General features: G+C 50.9%; 1 protein-coding gene across 2 annotated transcripts in view; it reads right to left on the bottom strand.

The window, feature by feature from the left end:
• znf276 (zinc finger protein 276) overlaps window positions 1–17,077 on the bottom strand; it is a 33,626-nt gene that overhangs the window by 2,371 nt on the left and 14,178 nt on the right. Inside the window, exons 6-10 of one of the 2 annotated variants that reach the window (XM_056241112.1) lie at window positions 13,680–13,763; window positions 10,927–11,022; window positions 9,910–9,985; window positions 9,710–9,827; window positions 5,746–5,775 (exon numbers count right to left, since the gene is read on the bottom strand). In XM_056241112.1, the coding sequence (XP_056097087.1) occupies window positions 5,746–5,775; window positions 9,710–9,827; window positions 9,910–9,985; window positions 10,927–11,022; window positions 13,680–13,763 (404 nt within the window). The remainder of the gene's footprint in view (window positions 1–5,745; window positions 5,776–9,709; window positions 9,828–9,909; window positions 9,986–10,926; window positions 11,023–13,679; window positions 13,764–17,077) is intronic. The other variant, XM_056241113.1, reaches the window with a different exon arrangement.

Genomic DNA, 17,077 nt, shown 5'->3' with positions numbered 1-17,077 from the left:
TGACCCGCACTGGATTTTCAAACTGCTTGAAACACTAAACTCCTGAAATTTACTCTTGAAATACACTTGTGAATATTTCTCATCTAGGGCTATGACTGTGCATGCAATGTTTTGACACATACAGTAAACAAAGCCAAGTGACGTCTGGTGGGGAGATTTGTTCCCCTTCAGTCGGTCACTCTCGGCGTACGCCAGAGACGATCCGACAGAACGGGGATCTCGCTTGAGACCAATCCCCTTGTGTAACTAAACGAGCCAGCGCTAGTGGCGTTCATGGTTGACCCATGTTCTCACTGTGGGAACATGACCATCGCGCGTTACGGTCGAGACTCCAATTCCTCGGAAAGGGTGGAGCTTCCAAGAGAGCGCGCCGGCCCTCCCCCGGGGGTGCCAGTCGTTTCTTTTGGGGCTCTACCGGATGATCAGATGTCGGTCACTGTATCGGAGGGTGAGCTAATGTCCTCTGGGGATGAAGACTCGGCTGCGCTGCCCCCTTCAGGTGTGGCCCGAGTCAGACCCTGAGCTCACGGCTATGCTTTCCCGGGTAGCCCACAAGTGTCGGGCTCAAGTGGAACCCTCCACCGTGTCCTGAACGCTCGCGGCTGGACGATTGGTATCCCGGGGCGGACTGTGCTGGTTCTCAGCGCCCCGCCCCAGTGCCTTTCTTTTCGGATCTGCTATCGTGGATAAGGCTTACTCAGCCTGTGGGGAAGCTGCCTCCGCCCTGCATGCCATTCCGAACCCAGAGGTTATGCAGGAACTGCGTATAGTGATGGACCTGGCCCTACGGGCGACGAAAGTCACTACACGCTCCCTGGGTAGGGGCGATGTCCACGTTGATGGTCCAGGAGCGACACCTGTGGCTGAACCTGGCGAATATGTGTGAGCCCGACAAGGTGCGGTTCCTCAACGCCCCTGTCTGCCAGGACGGCCTCTTCGACCGTTTCTGCTCTTTGCGCTCGAGGGCCTGGCGTATTAGTACAAAGTCCTACCCTTCGGGCTGTCACTGTCACCCTTGTGTCTTTACAAAGGTAGCATTCTCAACTATCTCGACAACTGGCTGATTCTGGCTCAGTCTCGGGATCAGTTGTGCGAACACAGGGACATGGTGCTCCGTCACCTCAGCCTGTTGGGACTTCGGGTCAATTGGGAAAAGAGCAAACTCTCCCCTGTGCAGAGGATCTCTTTTCTCGGTATGGAGGTGGACTCTGTCAACCAGACAGCGCGACTCACAGAGGAGCGCATCCGGTCAGTCTTGAACTGCTTGAGTACGATCAAGAGCAGGACAGCGGTCCCACTGAAACTTCTTCAGAGGCTCCTGGGGCATATGCAGCCGCTGTGAAGCTGCTCGGATTGCTTCATATGAGGCCGCTTCAGCACTGGCCTCACGTCCGGAGATGGGCGTGGCAGAGCAGCACGTACCGGGTGCACGTCACCCCGCACTGCCTCTAAACCTTCAGCCTGTGGTCGGACCCTTCGTTTCTATGGGCAGGTGTTACCCTAGAACAAGTGTCCAGGCATGCTGTGGTCTTCACGTACAATGGGGATGCAGTTTCAGGTCTGTGGATGGGGCCTCAACTGCATTGGCACATCAACTGCCTTGAGTTGCTTGCAGTATGCCTTGCGCTGGACCGCCTCAAATCGCCGCTACAAGGCAAGCATGTACTGGTCCGTACAGACAGTACTGCGACCGTTGCGTACATCAACCGGCAAGGTGGTCTATGCTCCCCTCGCATGTGGCAACTCGCCCGCCATCTCCTCCTTTAGAATCAGAAGCATCTGAGGTCGCTTCGTGTCATTCACATCCCTGGCCGATGAGCTTTCACGGCAGTCTGCGCCTCTGGGAGAGTGGCGACTCAATCCCCAGGCGGTCCAGCTGATATGGGACCTCTTCGGAGCCGCACAGGTAGATCTTTTTGCCTCTCCAGACTCGTCCCACAGTTGTTCTATTCCCTGACCAAGGGGACCCTAGGCACAGATTCACCTGGCACACAGCTGGCCCCGGGGCCTTCGCAAGTTGGCGTTTCCCCCAGTGAGCCTTCTCGCACAGACATTGTGCAAAGTCATTGAGGATGAGGGGCAGGTCTTGTTAGTTGCGCTGTATTGGCCCAACCGAACCTGGTTCCCAGAACTAGTGCTCCTCAGAACTAGTGCTCCTCGCAACACTCCCGCCCTGGCCCATTCCTCTGAGGAAGGACCTGCTCTCTCAGTGACGGGGCACCCTATGGCACCCGCATCCAGACCTCTGGAAACTCCATGAGTAACTGGTCCCTGGACGGGATGTGGAGGTTCTAGGTGACCTACCCCAAGCAGTGGCAGACACCGTCACTTCAGCTAAAGCCCGCTCTACGACGCGTCTCTATGCGTTGAAGTGGAACCTGTTCATTGAGTGGTGTTCTTCCCACCGGGAAGACCCTCGAAGATGCCCGGTCAGAGTTTTGCTGTCCTTCCTGCAAGATGGGTTGGAGCGAAGACTGTCTCCCTCCACCCTCAAAGTGTATGTTGCTGCCATAGCCGCACATCACGATGCAGTTGAAGGTAAGTCGTTGGGAAAGCACGATCTGATTGTTAGGTCACCCCCGCGACAGTCAGACGTTGCGGAGCGTGAATACATGTGTATTCTTCCACGGTCCAGCTCCTCTGCGGACGAGCCCGTGTCTTTCCCTCAACAGAGTCCGCTCAGTCGTCTCTGCTGGTGTTCTCCCCCCCCCCTAGAACTAGGCTGCAACCACCCCAGAGACTGTCATATGTTGCACTACCCTGCTCGGGCTAATCCATATGTGCCTCCCTCCGGGTTGGATGTGGTTTCCGCAGCGTCCCCTTCCTTCAGGGCACGCTTTCCCAGCGTTATCCACTTGCGGAACAGCAGTGACTGACCTTCTCTGCTTAGAGCTCCTAACTTCCGCCCCAGCACTGTGGTCAGGCCAGGAGACTCAAGCGGAGCGCTGGAAGAGCCAGCAGCAGCGTATTGGTGGATATCCCTGTTCTGTCGGATCATCTCTGACGTACGTAGAGAGTGACCGACTGAAGGGGAATGGCTCGGTTACATATGGTGACCCTCGTTCCCCGAAAGAGGGAGCGGAGCCGTACATCCCGTCGCCACGGTTTCTGAACCTCCGCTGTACAGCCGAGTCACAAGTCCGGCTCCTCAGCGGAAAATCAAGGCAGAGCAGCTGTTGCAAATTATCGCATGCCAATGTGGATTGGCTGGTTTAGTTACACTCGTAGTGTATTGGTCTCTCAAGCGAGATCCGCGTTCTGTCGGATCATCTCTGAAGTACGTCTCTTGTTATTGTGTTTCTCAGGAATGGCTTGTGGATTTAAACAGCTACCACCAGCTACCATCTGGAGATCCTTGTTTGTCCCGTCTACCTCGTGGCCATGGCTGGACTGATCAGCGTTTGAATGTCTTTATTTTATTTCATTGTTTTCCCCTAGAACCTTGTAATAAATATATATTTTGCAATCGCTGTTTTTGTTGCAGTTACAAGCCGAGTTTTAACATTGGTGGAGGCACAAAAAAACATGCATAGAGAAACATAAATTTGACAGGAAAAAGTAAACATGGACTACAAAATAATCATTTATTAATATTTTCAGTGGTTCTCTCTTGTTTTTTTGTATGTGTTCATAATTTCTGTCCAAAAATTATGTCAGCAATGTTTCATTGCGTTATTATGACAAATAAAGCAACTGACTCCAAAAATATTGTTAAAAATGTGAATAAAGGGTGAATTTTTGGACATCACTTTGGGCCACGACTGTAGATGTGATTTGTTACTACTTTAGAGGAAACCCCCGTTGGTTTCCATGCAATCTGACAGAAATCAACATGGCAAAGAGTGAAATACACGAGAACGTATGAAAGACGTTTACAGACTCGTCTTCTGAATCGTCCCAGATGATGCACTGTTTATCTGTGAATGGATGTTGTTGGTTTAAAGAGAAGTGACACATTTTACCCTCATAAGGGTTTGAGAACCAGACATAAAAAGGCAGAAGTAGTAGAAATAACATTAGATACTATTTATACATTCACCTCACTGTGCAAATAGTCACTACAAGCTCATTTTGAACATATGTGGGTCAAATTGACCCCTAACCCAATGAAAATAGGTAGGAATGATTCACTTTCTCACATATTTTATCGGTTAAGTCTGTCAAGCTACAGTAGAGGTTCATGTTTTTACATGAATATTTAGCGTTTTTCATAAATGTCTATTTTTGTCCATTACATGGAAAAGGAGGTCGGTCTATTTGACCTGCAACAGAAGAGTTCGAACACAACAGGAGGGTTACTGAGCATTATTCAATGAGCAACGGCTCACTTCGGCGTCACCTGTGTGTGTGAGCTTGACGGCGGAGTCACCTGTGTGTGTGAGCTTGACAGCGGAGTCACCTGTGTGTGTGAGCTTGAGCGGAGTCACCTGTGTGTGTGAGCTTGAGCGGAGTCACCTGTGTGTGTGAGCTTGACGGCGGAGTCACCTGTGTGTGTGAGCTTGAGCGGAGTCACCTGTGTGTGTGAGCTTGACAGCGGAGTCACCTGTGTGTGTGAGCTTGAGCGGAGTCACCTGTGTGTGTGAGCTTGAGCGGAGTCACCTGTGTGTGTGAGCTTGACGGCGGAGTCACCTGTGTGTGTGAGCTTGAGCGGAGTCACCTGTGTGTGTGAGCTTGAGCGGAGTCACCTGTGTGTGTGAGCTTGACGGCGGAGTCACCTGTGTGTGTGAGCTTGACAGCGGAGTCACCTGTGTGTGTGAGCTTGAGCGGAGTCACCTGTGTGTGTGAGCTTGAGCGGAGTCACCTGTGTGTGTGACCTTGAGCGGAGTCACCTGTGTGTGTGAGCTTGAGCAGAGTCACCTGTGTGTGTGAGCTTGACGGCGGAGTCACCTGTGTGTGTGACCTTGAGCGGAGTCACCTGTGTGTGTGAGCTTGAGCAGAGTCACCTGTGTGTGTGAGCTTGACGGCGGAGTCACCTGTGTGTGTGAGCTTGAGCGGAGTCACCTGTGTGTGTGAGCTTGAGCGGAGTCACCTGTGTGTGTGAGCTTGAGCGGAGTCACCTGTGTGTGTGAGCTTGACAGCGGAGTCACCTGTGTGTGTGAGCTTGAGCGGAGTCACCTGTGTGTGTGAGCTTGAGCGGAGTCACCTGTGTGTGTGACCTTGAGCAGAGTCACCTGTGTGTGTGAGCTTGACGGCGGAGTCACCTGTGTGTGTGAGCTTGACAGCGGAGTCACCTGTGTGTGTGAGCTTGAGCGGAGTCACCTGTGTGTGTGACCTTGAGCGGAGTCACCTGTGTGTGTGACCTTGAGCAGAGTCACCTGTGTGTGTGAGCTTGAGCGGAGTCACCTGTGTGTGTGACCTTGAGCAGAGTCACCTGTGTGTGTGAGCTTGAGCGGAGTCACCTGTGTGTGTGAGCTTGAGCGGAGTCACCTGTGTGTGTGACCTTGAGCGGAGTCACCTGTGTGTGTGAGCTTGACGGCGGAGTCACCTGTGTGTGTGAGCTTGAGCGGAGTCACCTGTGTGTGTGAGCTTGAGCGGAGTCACCTGTGTGTGTGAGCTTGAGCGGAGTCACCTGTGTGTGTGAGCTTGACGGCGGAGTCACCTGTGTGTGTGAGCTTGAGCGGAGTCACCTGTGTGTGTGAGCTTGACGGCGGAGTCACCTGTGTGTGTGAGCTTGACGGCGGAGTCACCTGTGTGTGTGAGCTTGAGCGGAGTCACCTGTGTGTGTGAGCTTGACGGCGGAGTCACCTGTGTGTGTGAGCTTGACGGCGGCGTCACCTGTGTGTGTGAGCTTGACGGCGGAGTCACCTGTGTGTGTGAGCTTGAGCGGAGTCACCTGTGTGTGTGAGCTTGACGGCGGAGTCACCTGTGTGTGTGAGCTTGAGCGGAGTCACCTGTGTGTGTGAGCTTGAGCGGAGTCACCTGTGTGTGTGAGCTTGAGCGGAGTCACCTGTGTGTGTGAGCTTGACGGCGGAGTCACCTGTGTGTGTGAGCTTGAGCAGAGTCACCTGTGTGTGTGAGCTTGAGCGGAGTCACCTGTGTGTGTGAGCTTGACGGCGGCGTCACCTGTGTGTGTGAGCTTGAGCGGAGTCACCTGTGTGTGTGAGCTTGAGCGGAGTCACCTGTGTGTGTGAGCTTGAGCGGAGTCACCTGTGTGTGTGAGCTTGAGCGGAGTCACCTGTGTGTGTGAGCTTGAGCGGAGTCACCTGTGTGTGTGAGCTTGAGCGGAGTCACCTGTGTGTGTGAGCTTGAGCGGAGTCACCTGTGTGTGTGAGCTTGAGCGGAGTCACCTGTGTGTGTGAGCTTGAGCGGAGTCACCTGTGTGTGTGAGCTTGACGGCGGAGTCACCTGTGTGTGTGAGCTTGACGGCGGAGTCACCTGTGTGTGTGAGCTTGAGCGGAGTCACCTGTGTGTGTGAGCTTGACGGCGGAGTCACCTGTGTGTGTGAGCTTGAGCGGAGTCACCTGTGTGTGTGAGCTTGAGCAGAGTCACCTGTGTGTGTGAGCTTGAGCGGAGTCACCTGTGTGTGTGAGCTTGAGCGGAGTCACCTGTGTGTGTGAGCTTGAGCGGAGTCACCTGTGTGTGTGAGCTTGACGGCGGAGTCACCTGTGTGTGTGAGCTTGACAGCGGAGTCACCTGTGTGTGTGAGCTTGAGCGGAGTCACCTGTGTGTGTGAGCTTGAGCGGAGTCACCTGTGTGTGTGAGCTTGAGCGGAGTCACCTGTGTGTGTGAGCTTGAGCGGAGTCACCTGTGTGTGTGAGCTTGAGCGGAGTCACCTGTGTGTGTGACCTTGAGCGGAGTCACCTGTGTGTGTGAGCTTGACGGCGGAGTCACCTGTGTGTGTGAGCTTGAGCGGAGTCACCTGTGTGTGTGAGCTTGAGCGGAGTCACCTGTGTGTGTGAGCTTGACGGCGGAGTCACCTGTGTGTGTGAGCTTGAGCGGAGTCACCTGTGTGTGTGAGCTTGAGCGGAGTCACCTGTGTGTGTGACCTTGAGCGGAGTCACCTGTGTGTGTGAGCTTGACGGCGGAGTCACCTGTGTGTGTGAGCTTGACGGCGGAGTCACCTGTGTGTGTGAGCTTGAGCGGAGTCACCTGTGTGTGTGAGCTTGACGGCGGAGTCACCTGTGTGTGTGAGCTTGAGCGGAGTCACCTGTGTGTGTGAGCTTGACGGCGGAGTCACCTGTGTGTGTGAGCTTGAGCGGAGTCACCTGTGTGTGTGAGCTTGAGCGGAGTCACCTGTGTGTGTGAGCTTGAGCGGAGTCACCTGTGTGTGTGACCTTGAGCGGAGTCACCTGTGTGTGTGAGCTTGACGGCGGAGTCACCTGTGTGTGTGAGCTTGACGGCGGAGTCACCTGTGTGTGTGAGCTTGAGCGGAGTCACCTGTGTGTGTGAGCTTGAGCGGAGTCACCTGTGTGTGTGAGCTTGAGCGGAGTCACCTGTGTGTGTGAGCTTGACGGCGGAGTCACCTGTGTGTGTGAGCTTGACGGCGGAGTCACCTGTGTGTGTGAGCTTGAGCGGAGTTACCTGTGTGTGTGAGCTTGACGGCGGAGTCACCTGTGTGTGTGAGCTTGACGGCGGAGTCACCTGTGTGTGTGAGCTTGAGCGGCGTCACCTGTGTGTGTGAGCTTGACGGCGGAGTCACCTGTGTGTGTGAGCTTGACGGCGGAGTCACCTGTGTGTGTGAGCTTGAGCGGAGTCACCTGTGTGTGTGAGCTTGAGCGGAGTCACCTGTGTGTGTGAGCTTGACGGCGGCGTCACCTGTGTGTGTGAGCTTGAGCGGAGTCACCTGTGTGTGTGAGCTTGACGGCGGCGTCACCTGTGTGTGTGAGCTTGAGCGGAGTCACCTGTGTGTGTGAGCTTGAGCGAAGTCACCTGTGTGTGTGAGCTTGAGCGGAGTCACCTGTGTGTGTGAGCTTGACGGCGGCGTCACCTGTGTGTGTGAGCTTGAGCGGAGTCACCTGTGTGTGTGAGCTTGACGGCGGCGTCACCTGTGTGTGTGAGCTTGAGCGGAGTCACCTGTGTGTGTGAGCTTGAGCGAAGTCACCTGTGTGTGTGAGCTTGAGCGGAGTCACCTGTGTGTGTGAGCTTGACGGCGGCGTCACCTGTGTGTGTGAGCTTGAGCGGAGTCACCTGTGTGTGTGAGCTTGAGCGGAGTCACCTGTGTGTGTGAGCTTGAGCGGAGTCACCTGTGTGTGTGAGCTTGAGCGGAGTCACCTGTGTGTGTGAGCTTGAGCGGCGTCACCTGTGTGTGTGAGCTTGACGGCGGAGTCACCTGTGTGTGTGAGCTTGAGCGGAGTCACCTGTGTGTGTGAGCTTGAGCGGAGTCACCTGTGTGTGTGAGCTTGAGCGGAGTCACCTGTGTGTGTGAGCTTGAGCGGAGTCACCTGTGTGTGTGAGCTTGAGCGGAGTCACCTGTGTGTGTGAGCTTGAGCGGCGTCACCTGTGTGTGTGAGCTTGACGGCGGAGTCACCTGTGTGTGTGAGCTTGACGGCGGAGTCACCTGTGTGTGTGAGCTTGAGCGGAGTCACCTGTGTGTGTGAGCTTGAGCGGCGTCACCTGTGTGTGTGAGCTTGACGGCGGAGTCACCTGTGTGTGTGAGCTTGACGGCGGAGTCACCTGTGTGTGTGAGCTTGACGGCGGAGTCACCTGTGTGTGTGAGCTTGACGGCGGAGTCACCTGTGTGTGTGAGCTTGACGGCGGAGTCACCTGTGTGTGTGAGCTTGAGCGGAGTCACCTGTGTGTGTGAGCTTGACGGCGGAGTCACCTGTGTGTGTGAGCTTGAGCGGAGTCACCTGTGTGTGTGAGCTTGAGCGGAGTCACCTGTGTGTGTGAGCTTGACGGCGGCGTCACCTGTGTGTGTGAGCTTGAGCGGAGTAGGAGTCACCTGTGTGTGTGAGCTTGACGGCGGAGTCACCTGTGTGTGTGAGCTTGACGGCGGAGTCACCTGTGTGTGTGAGCTTGACGGCGGAGTCACCTGTGTGTGTGAGCTTGACGGCGGAGTCACCTGTGTGTGTGAGCTTGAGCGGAGTCACCTGTGTGTGTGAGCTTGACGGCGGAGTCACCTGTGTGTGTGAGCTTGAGCGGAGTCACCTGTGTGTGTGAGCTTGAGCGGAGTCACCTGTGTGTGTGAGCTTGACGGCGGCGTCACCTGTGTGTGTGAGCTTGAGCGGAGTCACCTGTGTGTGTGAGCTTGACGGCGGCGTCACCTGTGTGTGTGAGCTTGAGCGGAGTCACCTGTGTGTGTGAGCTTGAGCGGAGTCACCTGTGTGTGTGAGCTTGAGCGGAGTCACCTGTGTGTGTGAGCTTGAGCGGAGTCACCTGTGTGTGTGAGCTTGAGCGGAGTCACCTGTGTGTGTGAGCTTGAGCGGAGTCACCTGTGTGTGTGAGCTTGAGCGGAGTCACCTGTGTGTGTGAGCTTGACGGCGGCGTCACCTGTGTGTGTGAGCTTGAGCGAAGTCACCTGTGTGTGTGAGCTTGAGCGGAGTCACCTGTGTGTGTGAGCTTGAGCGGAGTCACCTGTGTGTGTGAGCTTGAGCGGAGTCACCTGTGTGTGTGAGCTTGAGCGGAGTCACCTGTGTGTGTGAGCTTGAGCGGAGTCACCTGTGTGTGTGAGCTTGAGCGGAGTCACCTGTGTGTGTGAGCTTGAGCGGAGTCACCTGTGTGTATGAGCTTGAGCGGAGTCACCTGTGTGTGTGAGCTTGAGCGGAGTCACCTGTGTGTATGAGCTTGACGTGTCTCTGCAGGTATCTGTCGATCATGAAGACCTTGTTGCAGCCGGGATGTGGACAGGGTCTCTCCCGCACCTCCTCGTGATGCTCCTTGATGTGTTTCTGCAGTGACACACACACACACACACGCACGCAGTGAGTGGAGCTCGTGACAGCAGTGGGCATGTGCTTCAGGAGAGCGCACCTTCATGCCGTCGGCTCCTCGGTACACCGCTGTGCAGCCCTGGTGAGGACACTTGTAGATGGTGGGCAGCTCCTCTCTGCAGGCAAACACAAGGCTGAAGAGGAGTCTACAGAAGCACTCTACACATCCTTCTCCTCACTACAGCCAAGTCCTTGACCGTATTCAACAGACTCACACCTCGTGTCTCGCACGGGCACCTGACTGCTGAGAACAGCCTCTCTGCTCTCTCGTTTCGTTGAGGTCTGACACTTTGTATTGCTAGCACCTCTGGTGTTTATTGCCTCCTGTTTTTGCCTGCCTCACATTTGCAAGTCGCTTGTAAATCTGCTAAAGAAATGACTTGTTTGGTTCATGTCAATCGTTCGACTCTTTCGCCCTCAGAACTGCTTCAGGAACTGTTGGTGAACACACACTGAACAAAATTATAAACAACACTTGTTTTTGAGCCCCATTTTTCATGAGCTGACCTCTGAAGATCTAAGACTTTTTCTATGTACACAAAAGGCCTATTTCTCTCAAATATTGTTCACAAATCTGTCTAAATCTGTGTTAGTGAGCACTTCTCCTGAGCCGAGATCATCCGTCCCCCTCACAGGTGTGGGATATCAAGATGCTGATGAGACAGCAGGATTACTGCACAGGTGTGCCTTAGGCTGGCCACAATAAAAGGCCACTCTAAAATGTGATCAGAGGTCAGCTCATGAAAAATGGGGGCAAAAAGAAAAGTGTTGCGTTTATAATTTTGTTCAGTGTGTGTTCACCAACAGTTCCTGAAGCAGTTCTGAGGGCGAAAGAGTCAGAAGTCAAGCGATTGACATTCCTTTAGCAGATTTACAGATTTACGTGTTACAACAAGTATCCGATTCCTGACCTCTTATTAATTAATCCGGAAGAATCACATCCCTGTTTATTTTGCGGTGCATTAATGACAAAAGCAGTTTGAAGAATCTGTCTACAGAATGCATGGATTGCCCAATCACAGCCGAGGATCCCCGCGTGTGTGTGATGTCACTCTACCGCTCTGACTTGATGCTGTTCTTCCAGCCAGGCTTCGGCCCAGGCTTCCTCCGGGCTTTGGGCTCCAGTGTCTTGGTCTCTTTCCTCTTTGAAGAACTGATACAGTGGAAAGAATGAGAGAGAGTTCATTTCTCCGTGATTAATCAGCTGAGACGAGATGTCATATCCAGCATGCAGTGACAGGCGGCGTCACTTCAGTTTATATGATCATCTGAGGGTTATTGAGCTATTTCAGGGCCTCGTTTATAACCGTCACACACACACACACACGCTGTAATCTAAAACACACGTGACGGGAGAGTGTGTACGTACGCCTGCGAGTCACTCTGACCCTGCGTACGAACATCAGAGACGAGCAGTTTAACGACACCGATGGAGATCTGACGGAAAACCACTCTAATATTCATAATCATATACAGTGCATGTTCACAATAACAGGTTAAATAAATAAAAGAATGATTTAAAATATGTTTTACATCTGATAAACAGTTGCAGTTATAAGCACTTTACATGAAATCATTACTGAGAAGTTACAAAAATATCTATATTCTAGTAAATAGTAATGAGTGTGTGCGCTGCTGTTGAACACTCCTGCTGTGTGTGAGTGTGTGCTGAGCGCAGGATAACAGCAGAACTCGGTCTGAGGGAATATTTACGCTAATAATGATCAATAAGGCCTATCAGTTTCCATTGAAAATACTATTTGGCCAGTGTGGAAAAGATTGAGAATAACTGTATTTTACACTATTTGATTGATTCCGACACAAGGCGAGGATCGGCTGCTGGGTGATTGTTAGCAGTGTAATGTGACGCACATCCGCATCTCCTATTCTCCTGATGTCTCGAGCCGCTACACATGGAGCAGTGGATGAATATGCTAATGATATGCAGATGAGCAAGGCCGGACTTACCATTGGGCTTGACTGGGCTGCAGCCCATGGGCCCCGCCCAGTAGGGGGCCCCCTCCCTTACCCATTTTAGTTCGTTTGTTTTGTTCAGTTAAACTTGTATATGCCAGATATCCCGAAATTATTAGCCGTATTTCCACTGTCTGGCCATGTGCAAGCGAGGGCTATAATCAGCCCAAAGTAGTGACTTGAGCGCTTGAAAACAAAATCCAATACACTATAGTGCGCGCGCACGCGCCGAACGCGTCTTTCCGCGCTCACGGAGTAGAAAGGCTATAGTTTGAAAGACGGAGGGAAGCACGGAATAAAATACCCGGGCCTTAATATCCTCCGACTGAGAGCTTCGAGGCTATAATCAAACGGCGCAACCTGATATTTATCACAAAGAATAACACGCGTGTTGATCTGCATCTGCTCCATTGCGGTCGGCTACTTTAAACAGCTTCAATTGGGCTTTTAGTCCAAAAGAGCGCACATTTAGAAAAATCTTGATACATTCTCATATGTTCACGTCTCGTTGCTTTAAAGAGAATGATAATTTCTATTTATTTTTTTCACAAAATTATGTGCTCTGGATAATTTTGAGCGCTCTCTCCACTGCCATCACAATATAGGAATATGTCATCAAAATTATAAAACAAAAAAAAAACATTTAGGCCTAACGAGTTCCCGTTTAATGTATTTAAAACACGAGCCTATGATATGTGAGTTATCACACCAGCAAGAGCGCTGATTTTCCGAACATCTGCACAATCGCAAATGTGACATCGGTTCAATCAAAGAAAACAGAACAAACAGCAGAACCGCTGCGCCTCCGAGTAACACGTGCTTTGTTCCTCAAAAAATCTTCATTTTTGACAGAATCAGACAAGTAAATGATTCAATTAGGCTACCCATTCATACATACAGTCGTTTGCTAGATTAAATGAATTAGGATTTTTGAACGAATCGGTTGAATAAAGGATCCAACTCCCTCATTAAGATGGAGACTTGCCGCCACCTACTGGCGGTGTTAGTTTGATAGTTAAAATGGTTTCATAGTTAATTTTTCTCAATCATTTCATATTTCTACATTCAAATTTTTACATTTAAAACATTAATCTCTTAACATAATTTATGCAATTATAATTTGCTGTGTAAATCCATACATGCCATGTCTAAACAGCCTGTGTCAATCCAAAAATGGATTTTATTGATCCCGACTTCCTTTTATTTGGTCATAATAAGCCCTACACCGTGTCTTTGCATTCTGATTGAATTTGTTGACTAAATTTAAGAATCTGACAGATAGCTTTGACAATGAATAAAAAAAATACTGTTTTCTCTTGGCTTTATTATTAGAGTTTTGATCTTATCTCAACCTAGAGAGCACATCCTGCATTATATTGTATTATAATGACTATTTAAAATTAGCCTACCACTAAACTTTGACTATAGGCACATTGCATATTAATTGTTCTAGGAACCTCAAAGCATATTTAAATTTTTGTGCAATTTGTGCTACTCCATAATGATGTTTGTAGCGTATAGGGCCCAAACATAAACTCAAGCCCAGGGGCCCCCAGCCCCCTGAGTCCTGCCCTGCAGATGAGGATACGGTAAACGAGGCGTCGTCAGCTCAGATATGGTTATTTCGGGAGACGCGTTCACACACTCTTCCTCTGACGGGTTATAACGCGGGTCCTGCGCGGGTCTGGCGTACGCACGGGTGTATCGGCCGGAATATGATGTGGCTTTTACACGGACACTTTTAGTGCGGATCCCACACACAGGTTTATAAAGGAGACCCCAGATAACTCTAGATGAATCTGAGCTGGTGTGTGTGTGTGTGTGTGTGTGTGTTACCGCTTGTCAGGGTTCAGATCCGAGCTGTCTTCAGACGAGCCGCTCTTCCTCCTGTCGTCACACTCCTCATCACTCAACATGTTCCTGAACACACACTCCCAAGCTTCACTAACAGATCTCTGGGTCTCTGGGCTGTTGAGGTGCATGTGTCTGAGAGTGTGTGTGAGAGTGTGTGTTTACCTGTCTGAGAGTGTGTGTGAGAGTGTGTGTGAGAGTGTGTGTTTACCTGTCTGAGAGTGTGTGTGAGAGTGTGTGTGAGAGTGTGTGTTTACCTGTCTGAGAGTGTGTGTGAGAGTGTGTGTGAGAGTGTGTGTTTACCTGTCTGAGAGTGTGTGTGAGAGTGTGTGTGAGAGTGTGTGTTTACCTGTCTGAGAGTGTGTGTGAGAGTGTGTGTGTTTACCTGTCTGAGAGTGTGTCTGAGAGTGTGTGTTTACCTGTCTGAGAGTGTGTGTGAGAGTGTGTGTTTACCTGTCTGAGAGTGTGTCTGAGAGTGTGTGTGAGAGTGTGTGTTTACCTGTCTGAGAGTGTGTGTGAGAGTGTGTGTGTTTACCTGTCTGAGAGTGTGTCTGAGAGTGTCTGTGAGAGTGTGTGTGAGAGTGTGTGTGAGAGTGTGTGTGTTTACCTGTCTGAGAGTGTGTGTGAGAGTGTGTGTGTTTACCTGTCTGAGAGTGTGTGTGTGTTTACCTGTCTGAGAGTGTGTGTGAGAGTGTGTGTGAGAGTGTGTGTGAGAGTGTGTGTGAGAGTGTGTGTTTACCTGTCTGAGAGTGTGTGAGAGTGTGTGTTTACCTGTCTGAGAGTGTGTGTGAGAGTGTGTGTGTTTACCTGTCTGAGAGTGTGTGTGAGAGTGTGTGTTTACCTGTCTGAGAGTGTGTGTGAGAGTGTGTGTGACAGTGTGTGTGTTTACCTGTCTGAGAGTGTGTGAGAGTGTGTGTGAGAGTGTGTGTTTACCTGTCTGAGAGTGTGTGTGAGAGTGTGTGTGTTTACCTGTCTGAGAGTGTGTCTGAGAGTGTGTTTACCTGTCTGAGAGTGTGTGTGAGAGTGTGTGTTTACCTGTCTGAGAGTGTGTGTGAGAGTGTGTGTTTACCTGTCTGAGAGTGTGTGTGAGAGTGTGTGTGACAGTGTGTGTGTTTACCTGTCTGAGAGTGTGTGAGAGTGTGTGTGAGAGTGTGTGTTTACCTGTCTGAGAGTGTGTGTGAGAGTGTGTGTGTTTACCTGTCTGAGAGTGTGTCTGAGAGTGTGTCTGAGAGTGTGTGTGAGAGTGTGTGTTTACCTGTCTGAGAGTGTGTGTGAGAGTGTGTGTGAGAGTGTGTGTTTACCTGTCTGAGAGTGTGTGAGAGTGTGTGTGAGAGTGTGTTTACCTGTCTGAGAGTGTGTGTGAGAGTGTGTGTGTTTACCTGTCTGAGAGTGTGTGTGAGAGTGTGTGTTTACCTGTCTGAGAGTGTGTGAGAGTGTGTGTTTACCTGTCTGAGAGTGTGTGTTTACCTGTCTGAGAGTGTGTGAGAGTGTGTGTTTACCTGTCTGAGAGTGTGTGTGAGAGTGTGTGTGAGAGTGTGTGTTTACCTGTCTGAGAGTGTGTGAGAGTGTGTGTTTACCTGTCTGAGAGTGTGTGAGAGTGTGTGTTTACCTGTCTGAGAGTGTGTGTGAGAGTGTGTGTGAGAGTGTGTGTGAGAGTGTGTGTTTACCTGTCTGAGAGTGTGTGTGAGAGTGTGTGTTTACCTGTCTGAGAGTGTGTCTGAGAGTGTCTGTGAGAGTGTGTGTTTACCTGTCTGAGAGTGTGTGTGTGTTTACCTGTCTGAGAGTGTGTGTGAGAGTGTGTGTGAGAGTGTGTGTGAGAGTGTGTGTTTACCTGTCTGAGAGTGTGTGAGAGTGTGTGTGAGAGTGTGTGTTTACCTGTCTGAGAGTGTGTGTGAGAGTGTGTGTGTTTACCTGTCTGAGAGTGTGTCTGAGAGTGTGTGTTTACCTGTCTGAGAGTGTGTGTGTGTTTACCTGTCTGAGAGTGTGTGTGAGAGTGTGTGTGAGAGTGTGTGTGAGAGTGTGTGTTTACCTGTCTGAGAGTGTGTGAGAGTGTGTGTGAGAGTGTGTGTTTACCTGTCTGAGAGTGTGTGTGAGAGTGTGTGTGTTTACCTGTCTGAGAGTGTGTGTGAGAGTGTGTGTTTACCTGTCTGAGAGTGTGTGTGAGAGTGTGTGTGACAGTGTGTGTGTTTACCTGTCTGAGAGTGTGTGAGAGTGTGTGTGAGAGTGTGTGTTTACCTGTCTGAGAGTGTGTGTGAGAGTGTGTGTGTTTACCTGTCTGAGAGTGTGTCTGAGAGTGTGTTTACCTGTCTGAGAGTGTGTGTGAGAGTGTGTGTTTACCTGTCTGAGAGTGTGTGTGAGAGTGTGTGTTTACCTGTCTGAGAGTGTGTGTGAGAGTGTGTGTGACAGTGTGTGTGTTTACCTGTCTGAGAGTGTGTGAGAGTGTGTGTGAGAGTGTGTGTTTACCTGTCTGAGAGTGTGTGTGAGAGTGTGTGTGTTTACCTGTCTGAGAGTGTGTCTGAGAGTGTGTCTGAGAGTGTGTGTGAGAGTGTGTGTTTACCTGTCTGAGAGTGTGTGTGAGAGTGTGTGTGAGAGTGTGTGTTTACCTGTCTGAGAGTGTGTGAGAGTGTGTGTGAGAGTGTGTTTACCTGTCTGAGAGTGTGTGTGAGAGTGTGTGTGTTTACCTGTCTGAGAGTGTGTGTGAGAGTGTGTGTTTACCTGTCTGAGAGTGTGTGTGAGAGTGTGTGTGAGAGTGTGTGTTTACCTGTCTGAGAGTGTGTGAGAGTGTGTGTTTACCTGTCTGAGAGTGTGTGAGAGTGTGTGTTTACCTGTCTGAGAGTGTGTGAGAGTGTGTGTTTACCTGTCTGAGAGTGTGTGTGAGAGTGTGTGTGAGAGTGTGTGTTTACCTGTCTGAGAGTGTGTGAGAGTGTGTGTTTACCTGTCTGAGAGTGTGTGAGAGTGTGTGTTTACCTGTCTGAGAGTGTGTGTGAGAGTGTGTGTGAGAGTGTGTGTTTACCTGTCTGAGAGTGTGTGTGAGAGTGTGTGTTTACCTGTCTGAGAGTGTGTGTGAGAGTGTGTGTTTACCTGTCTGAGAGTGTGTGTGAGAGTGTGTGTTTACCTGTCTGAGAGTGTGTGTGAGAGTGTGTGTTTACCTGTCTGAGAGTGTGTGTGAGAGTGTGTGTTTACCTGTCTGAGAGTGTGTGTGAGAGTGTGTGTTTACCTGTCTGAGAGTGTGTGAGAGTGTGTGTTTACCTGTCTGAGAGTGTGTGAGAGTGTGTGTTTACCTGTCTGAGAGTGTGTGTGAGAGTGTGTGTTTACCTGTCTGAGAGTGTGTGTGAGAGTGTGTGTGAGAGTGTGTGTTTACCTGTCTGAGAGTGTGTGTGAGA

Source organism: Rhinichthys klamathensis, unplaced genomic scaffold (genome assembly GCF_029890125.1).
Source record: "Rhinichthys klamathensis goyatoka isolate OS25496 unplaced genomic scaffold, OSU_Roscu_1.1 h1tg000630l_1, whole genome shotgun sequence".
Taxonomy (NCBI): Eukaryota; Metazoa; Chordata; class Actinopteri; order Cypriniformes; family Leuciscidae; genus Rhinichthys; species Rhinichthys klamathensis.
This window is presented reverse-complemented; position numbering and strand designations above follow the sequence as displayed.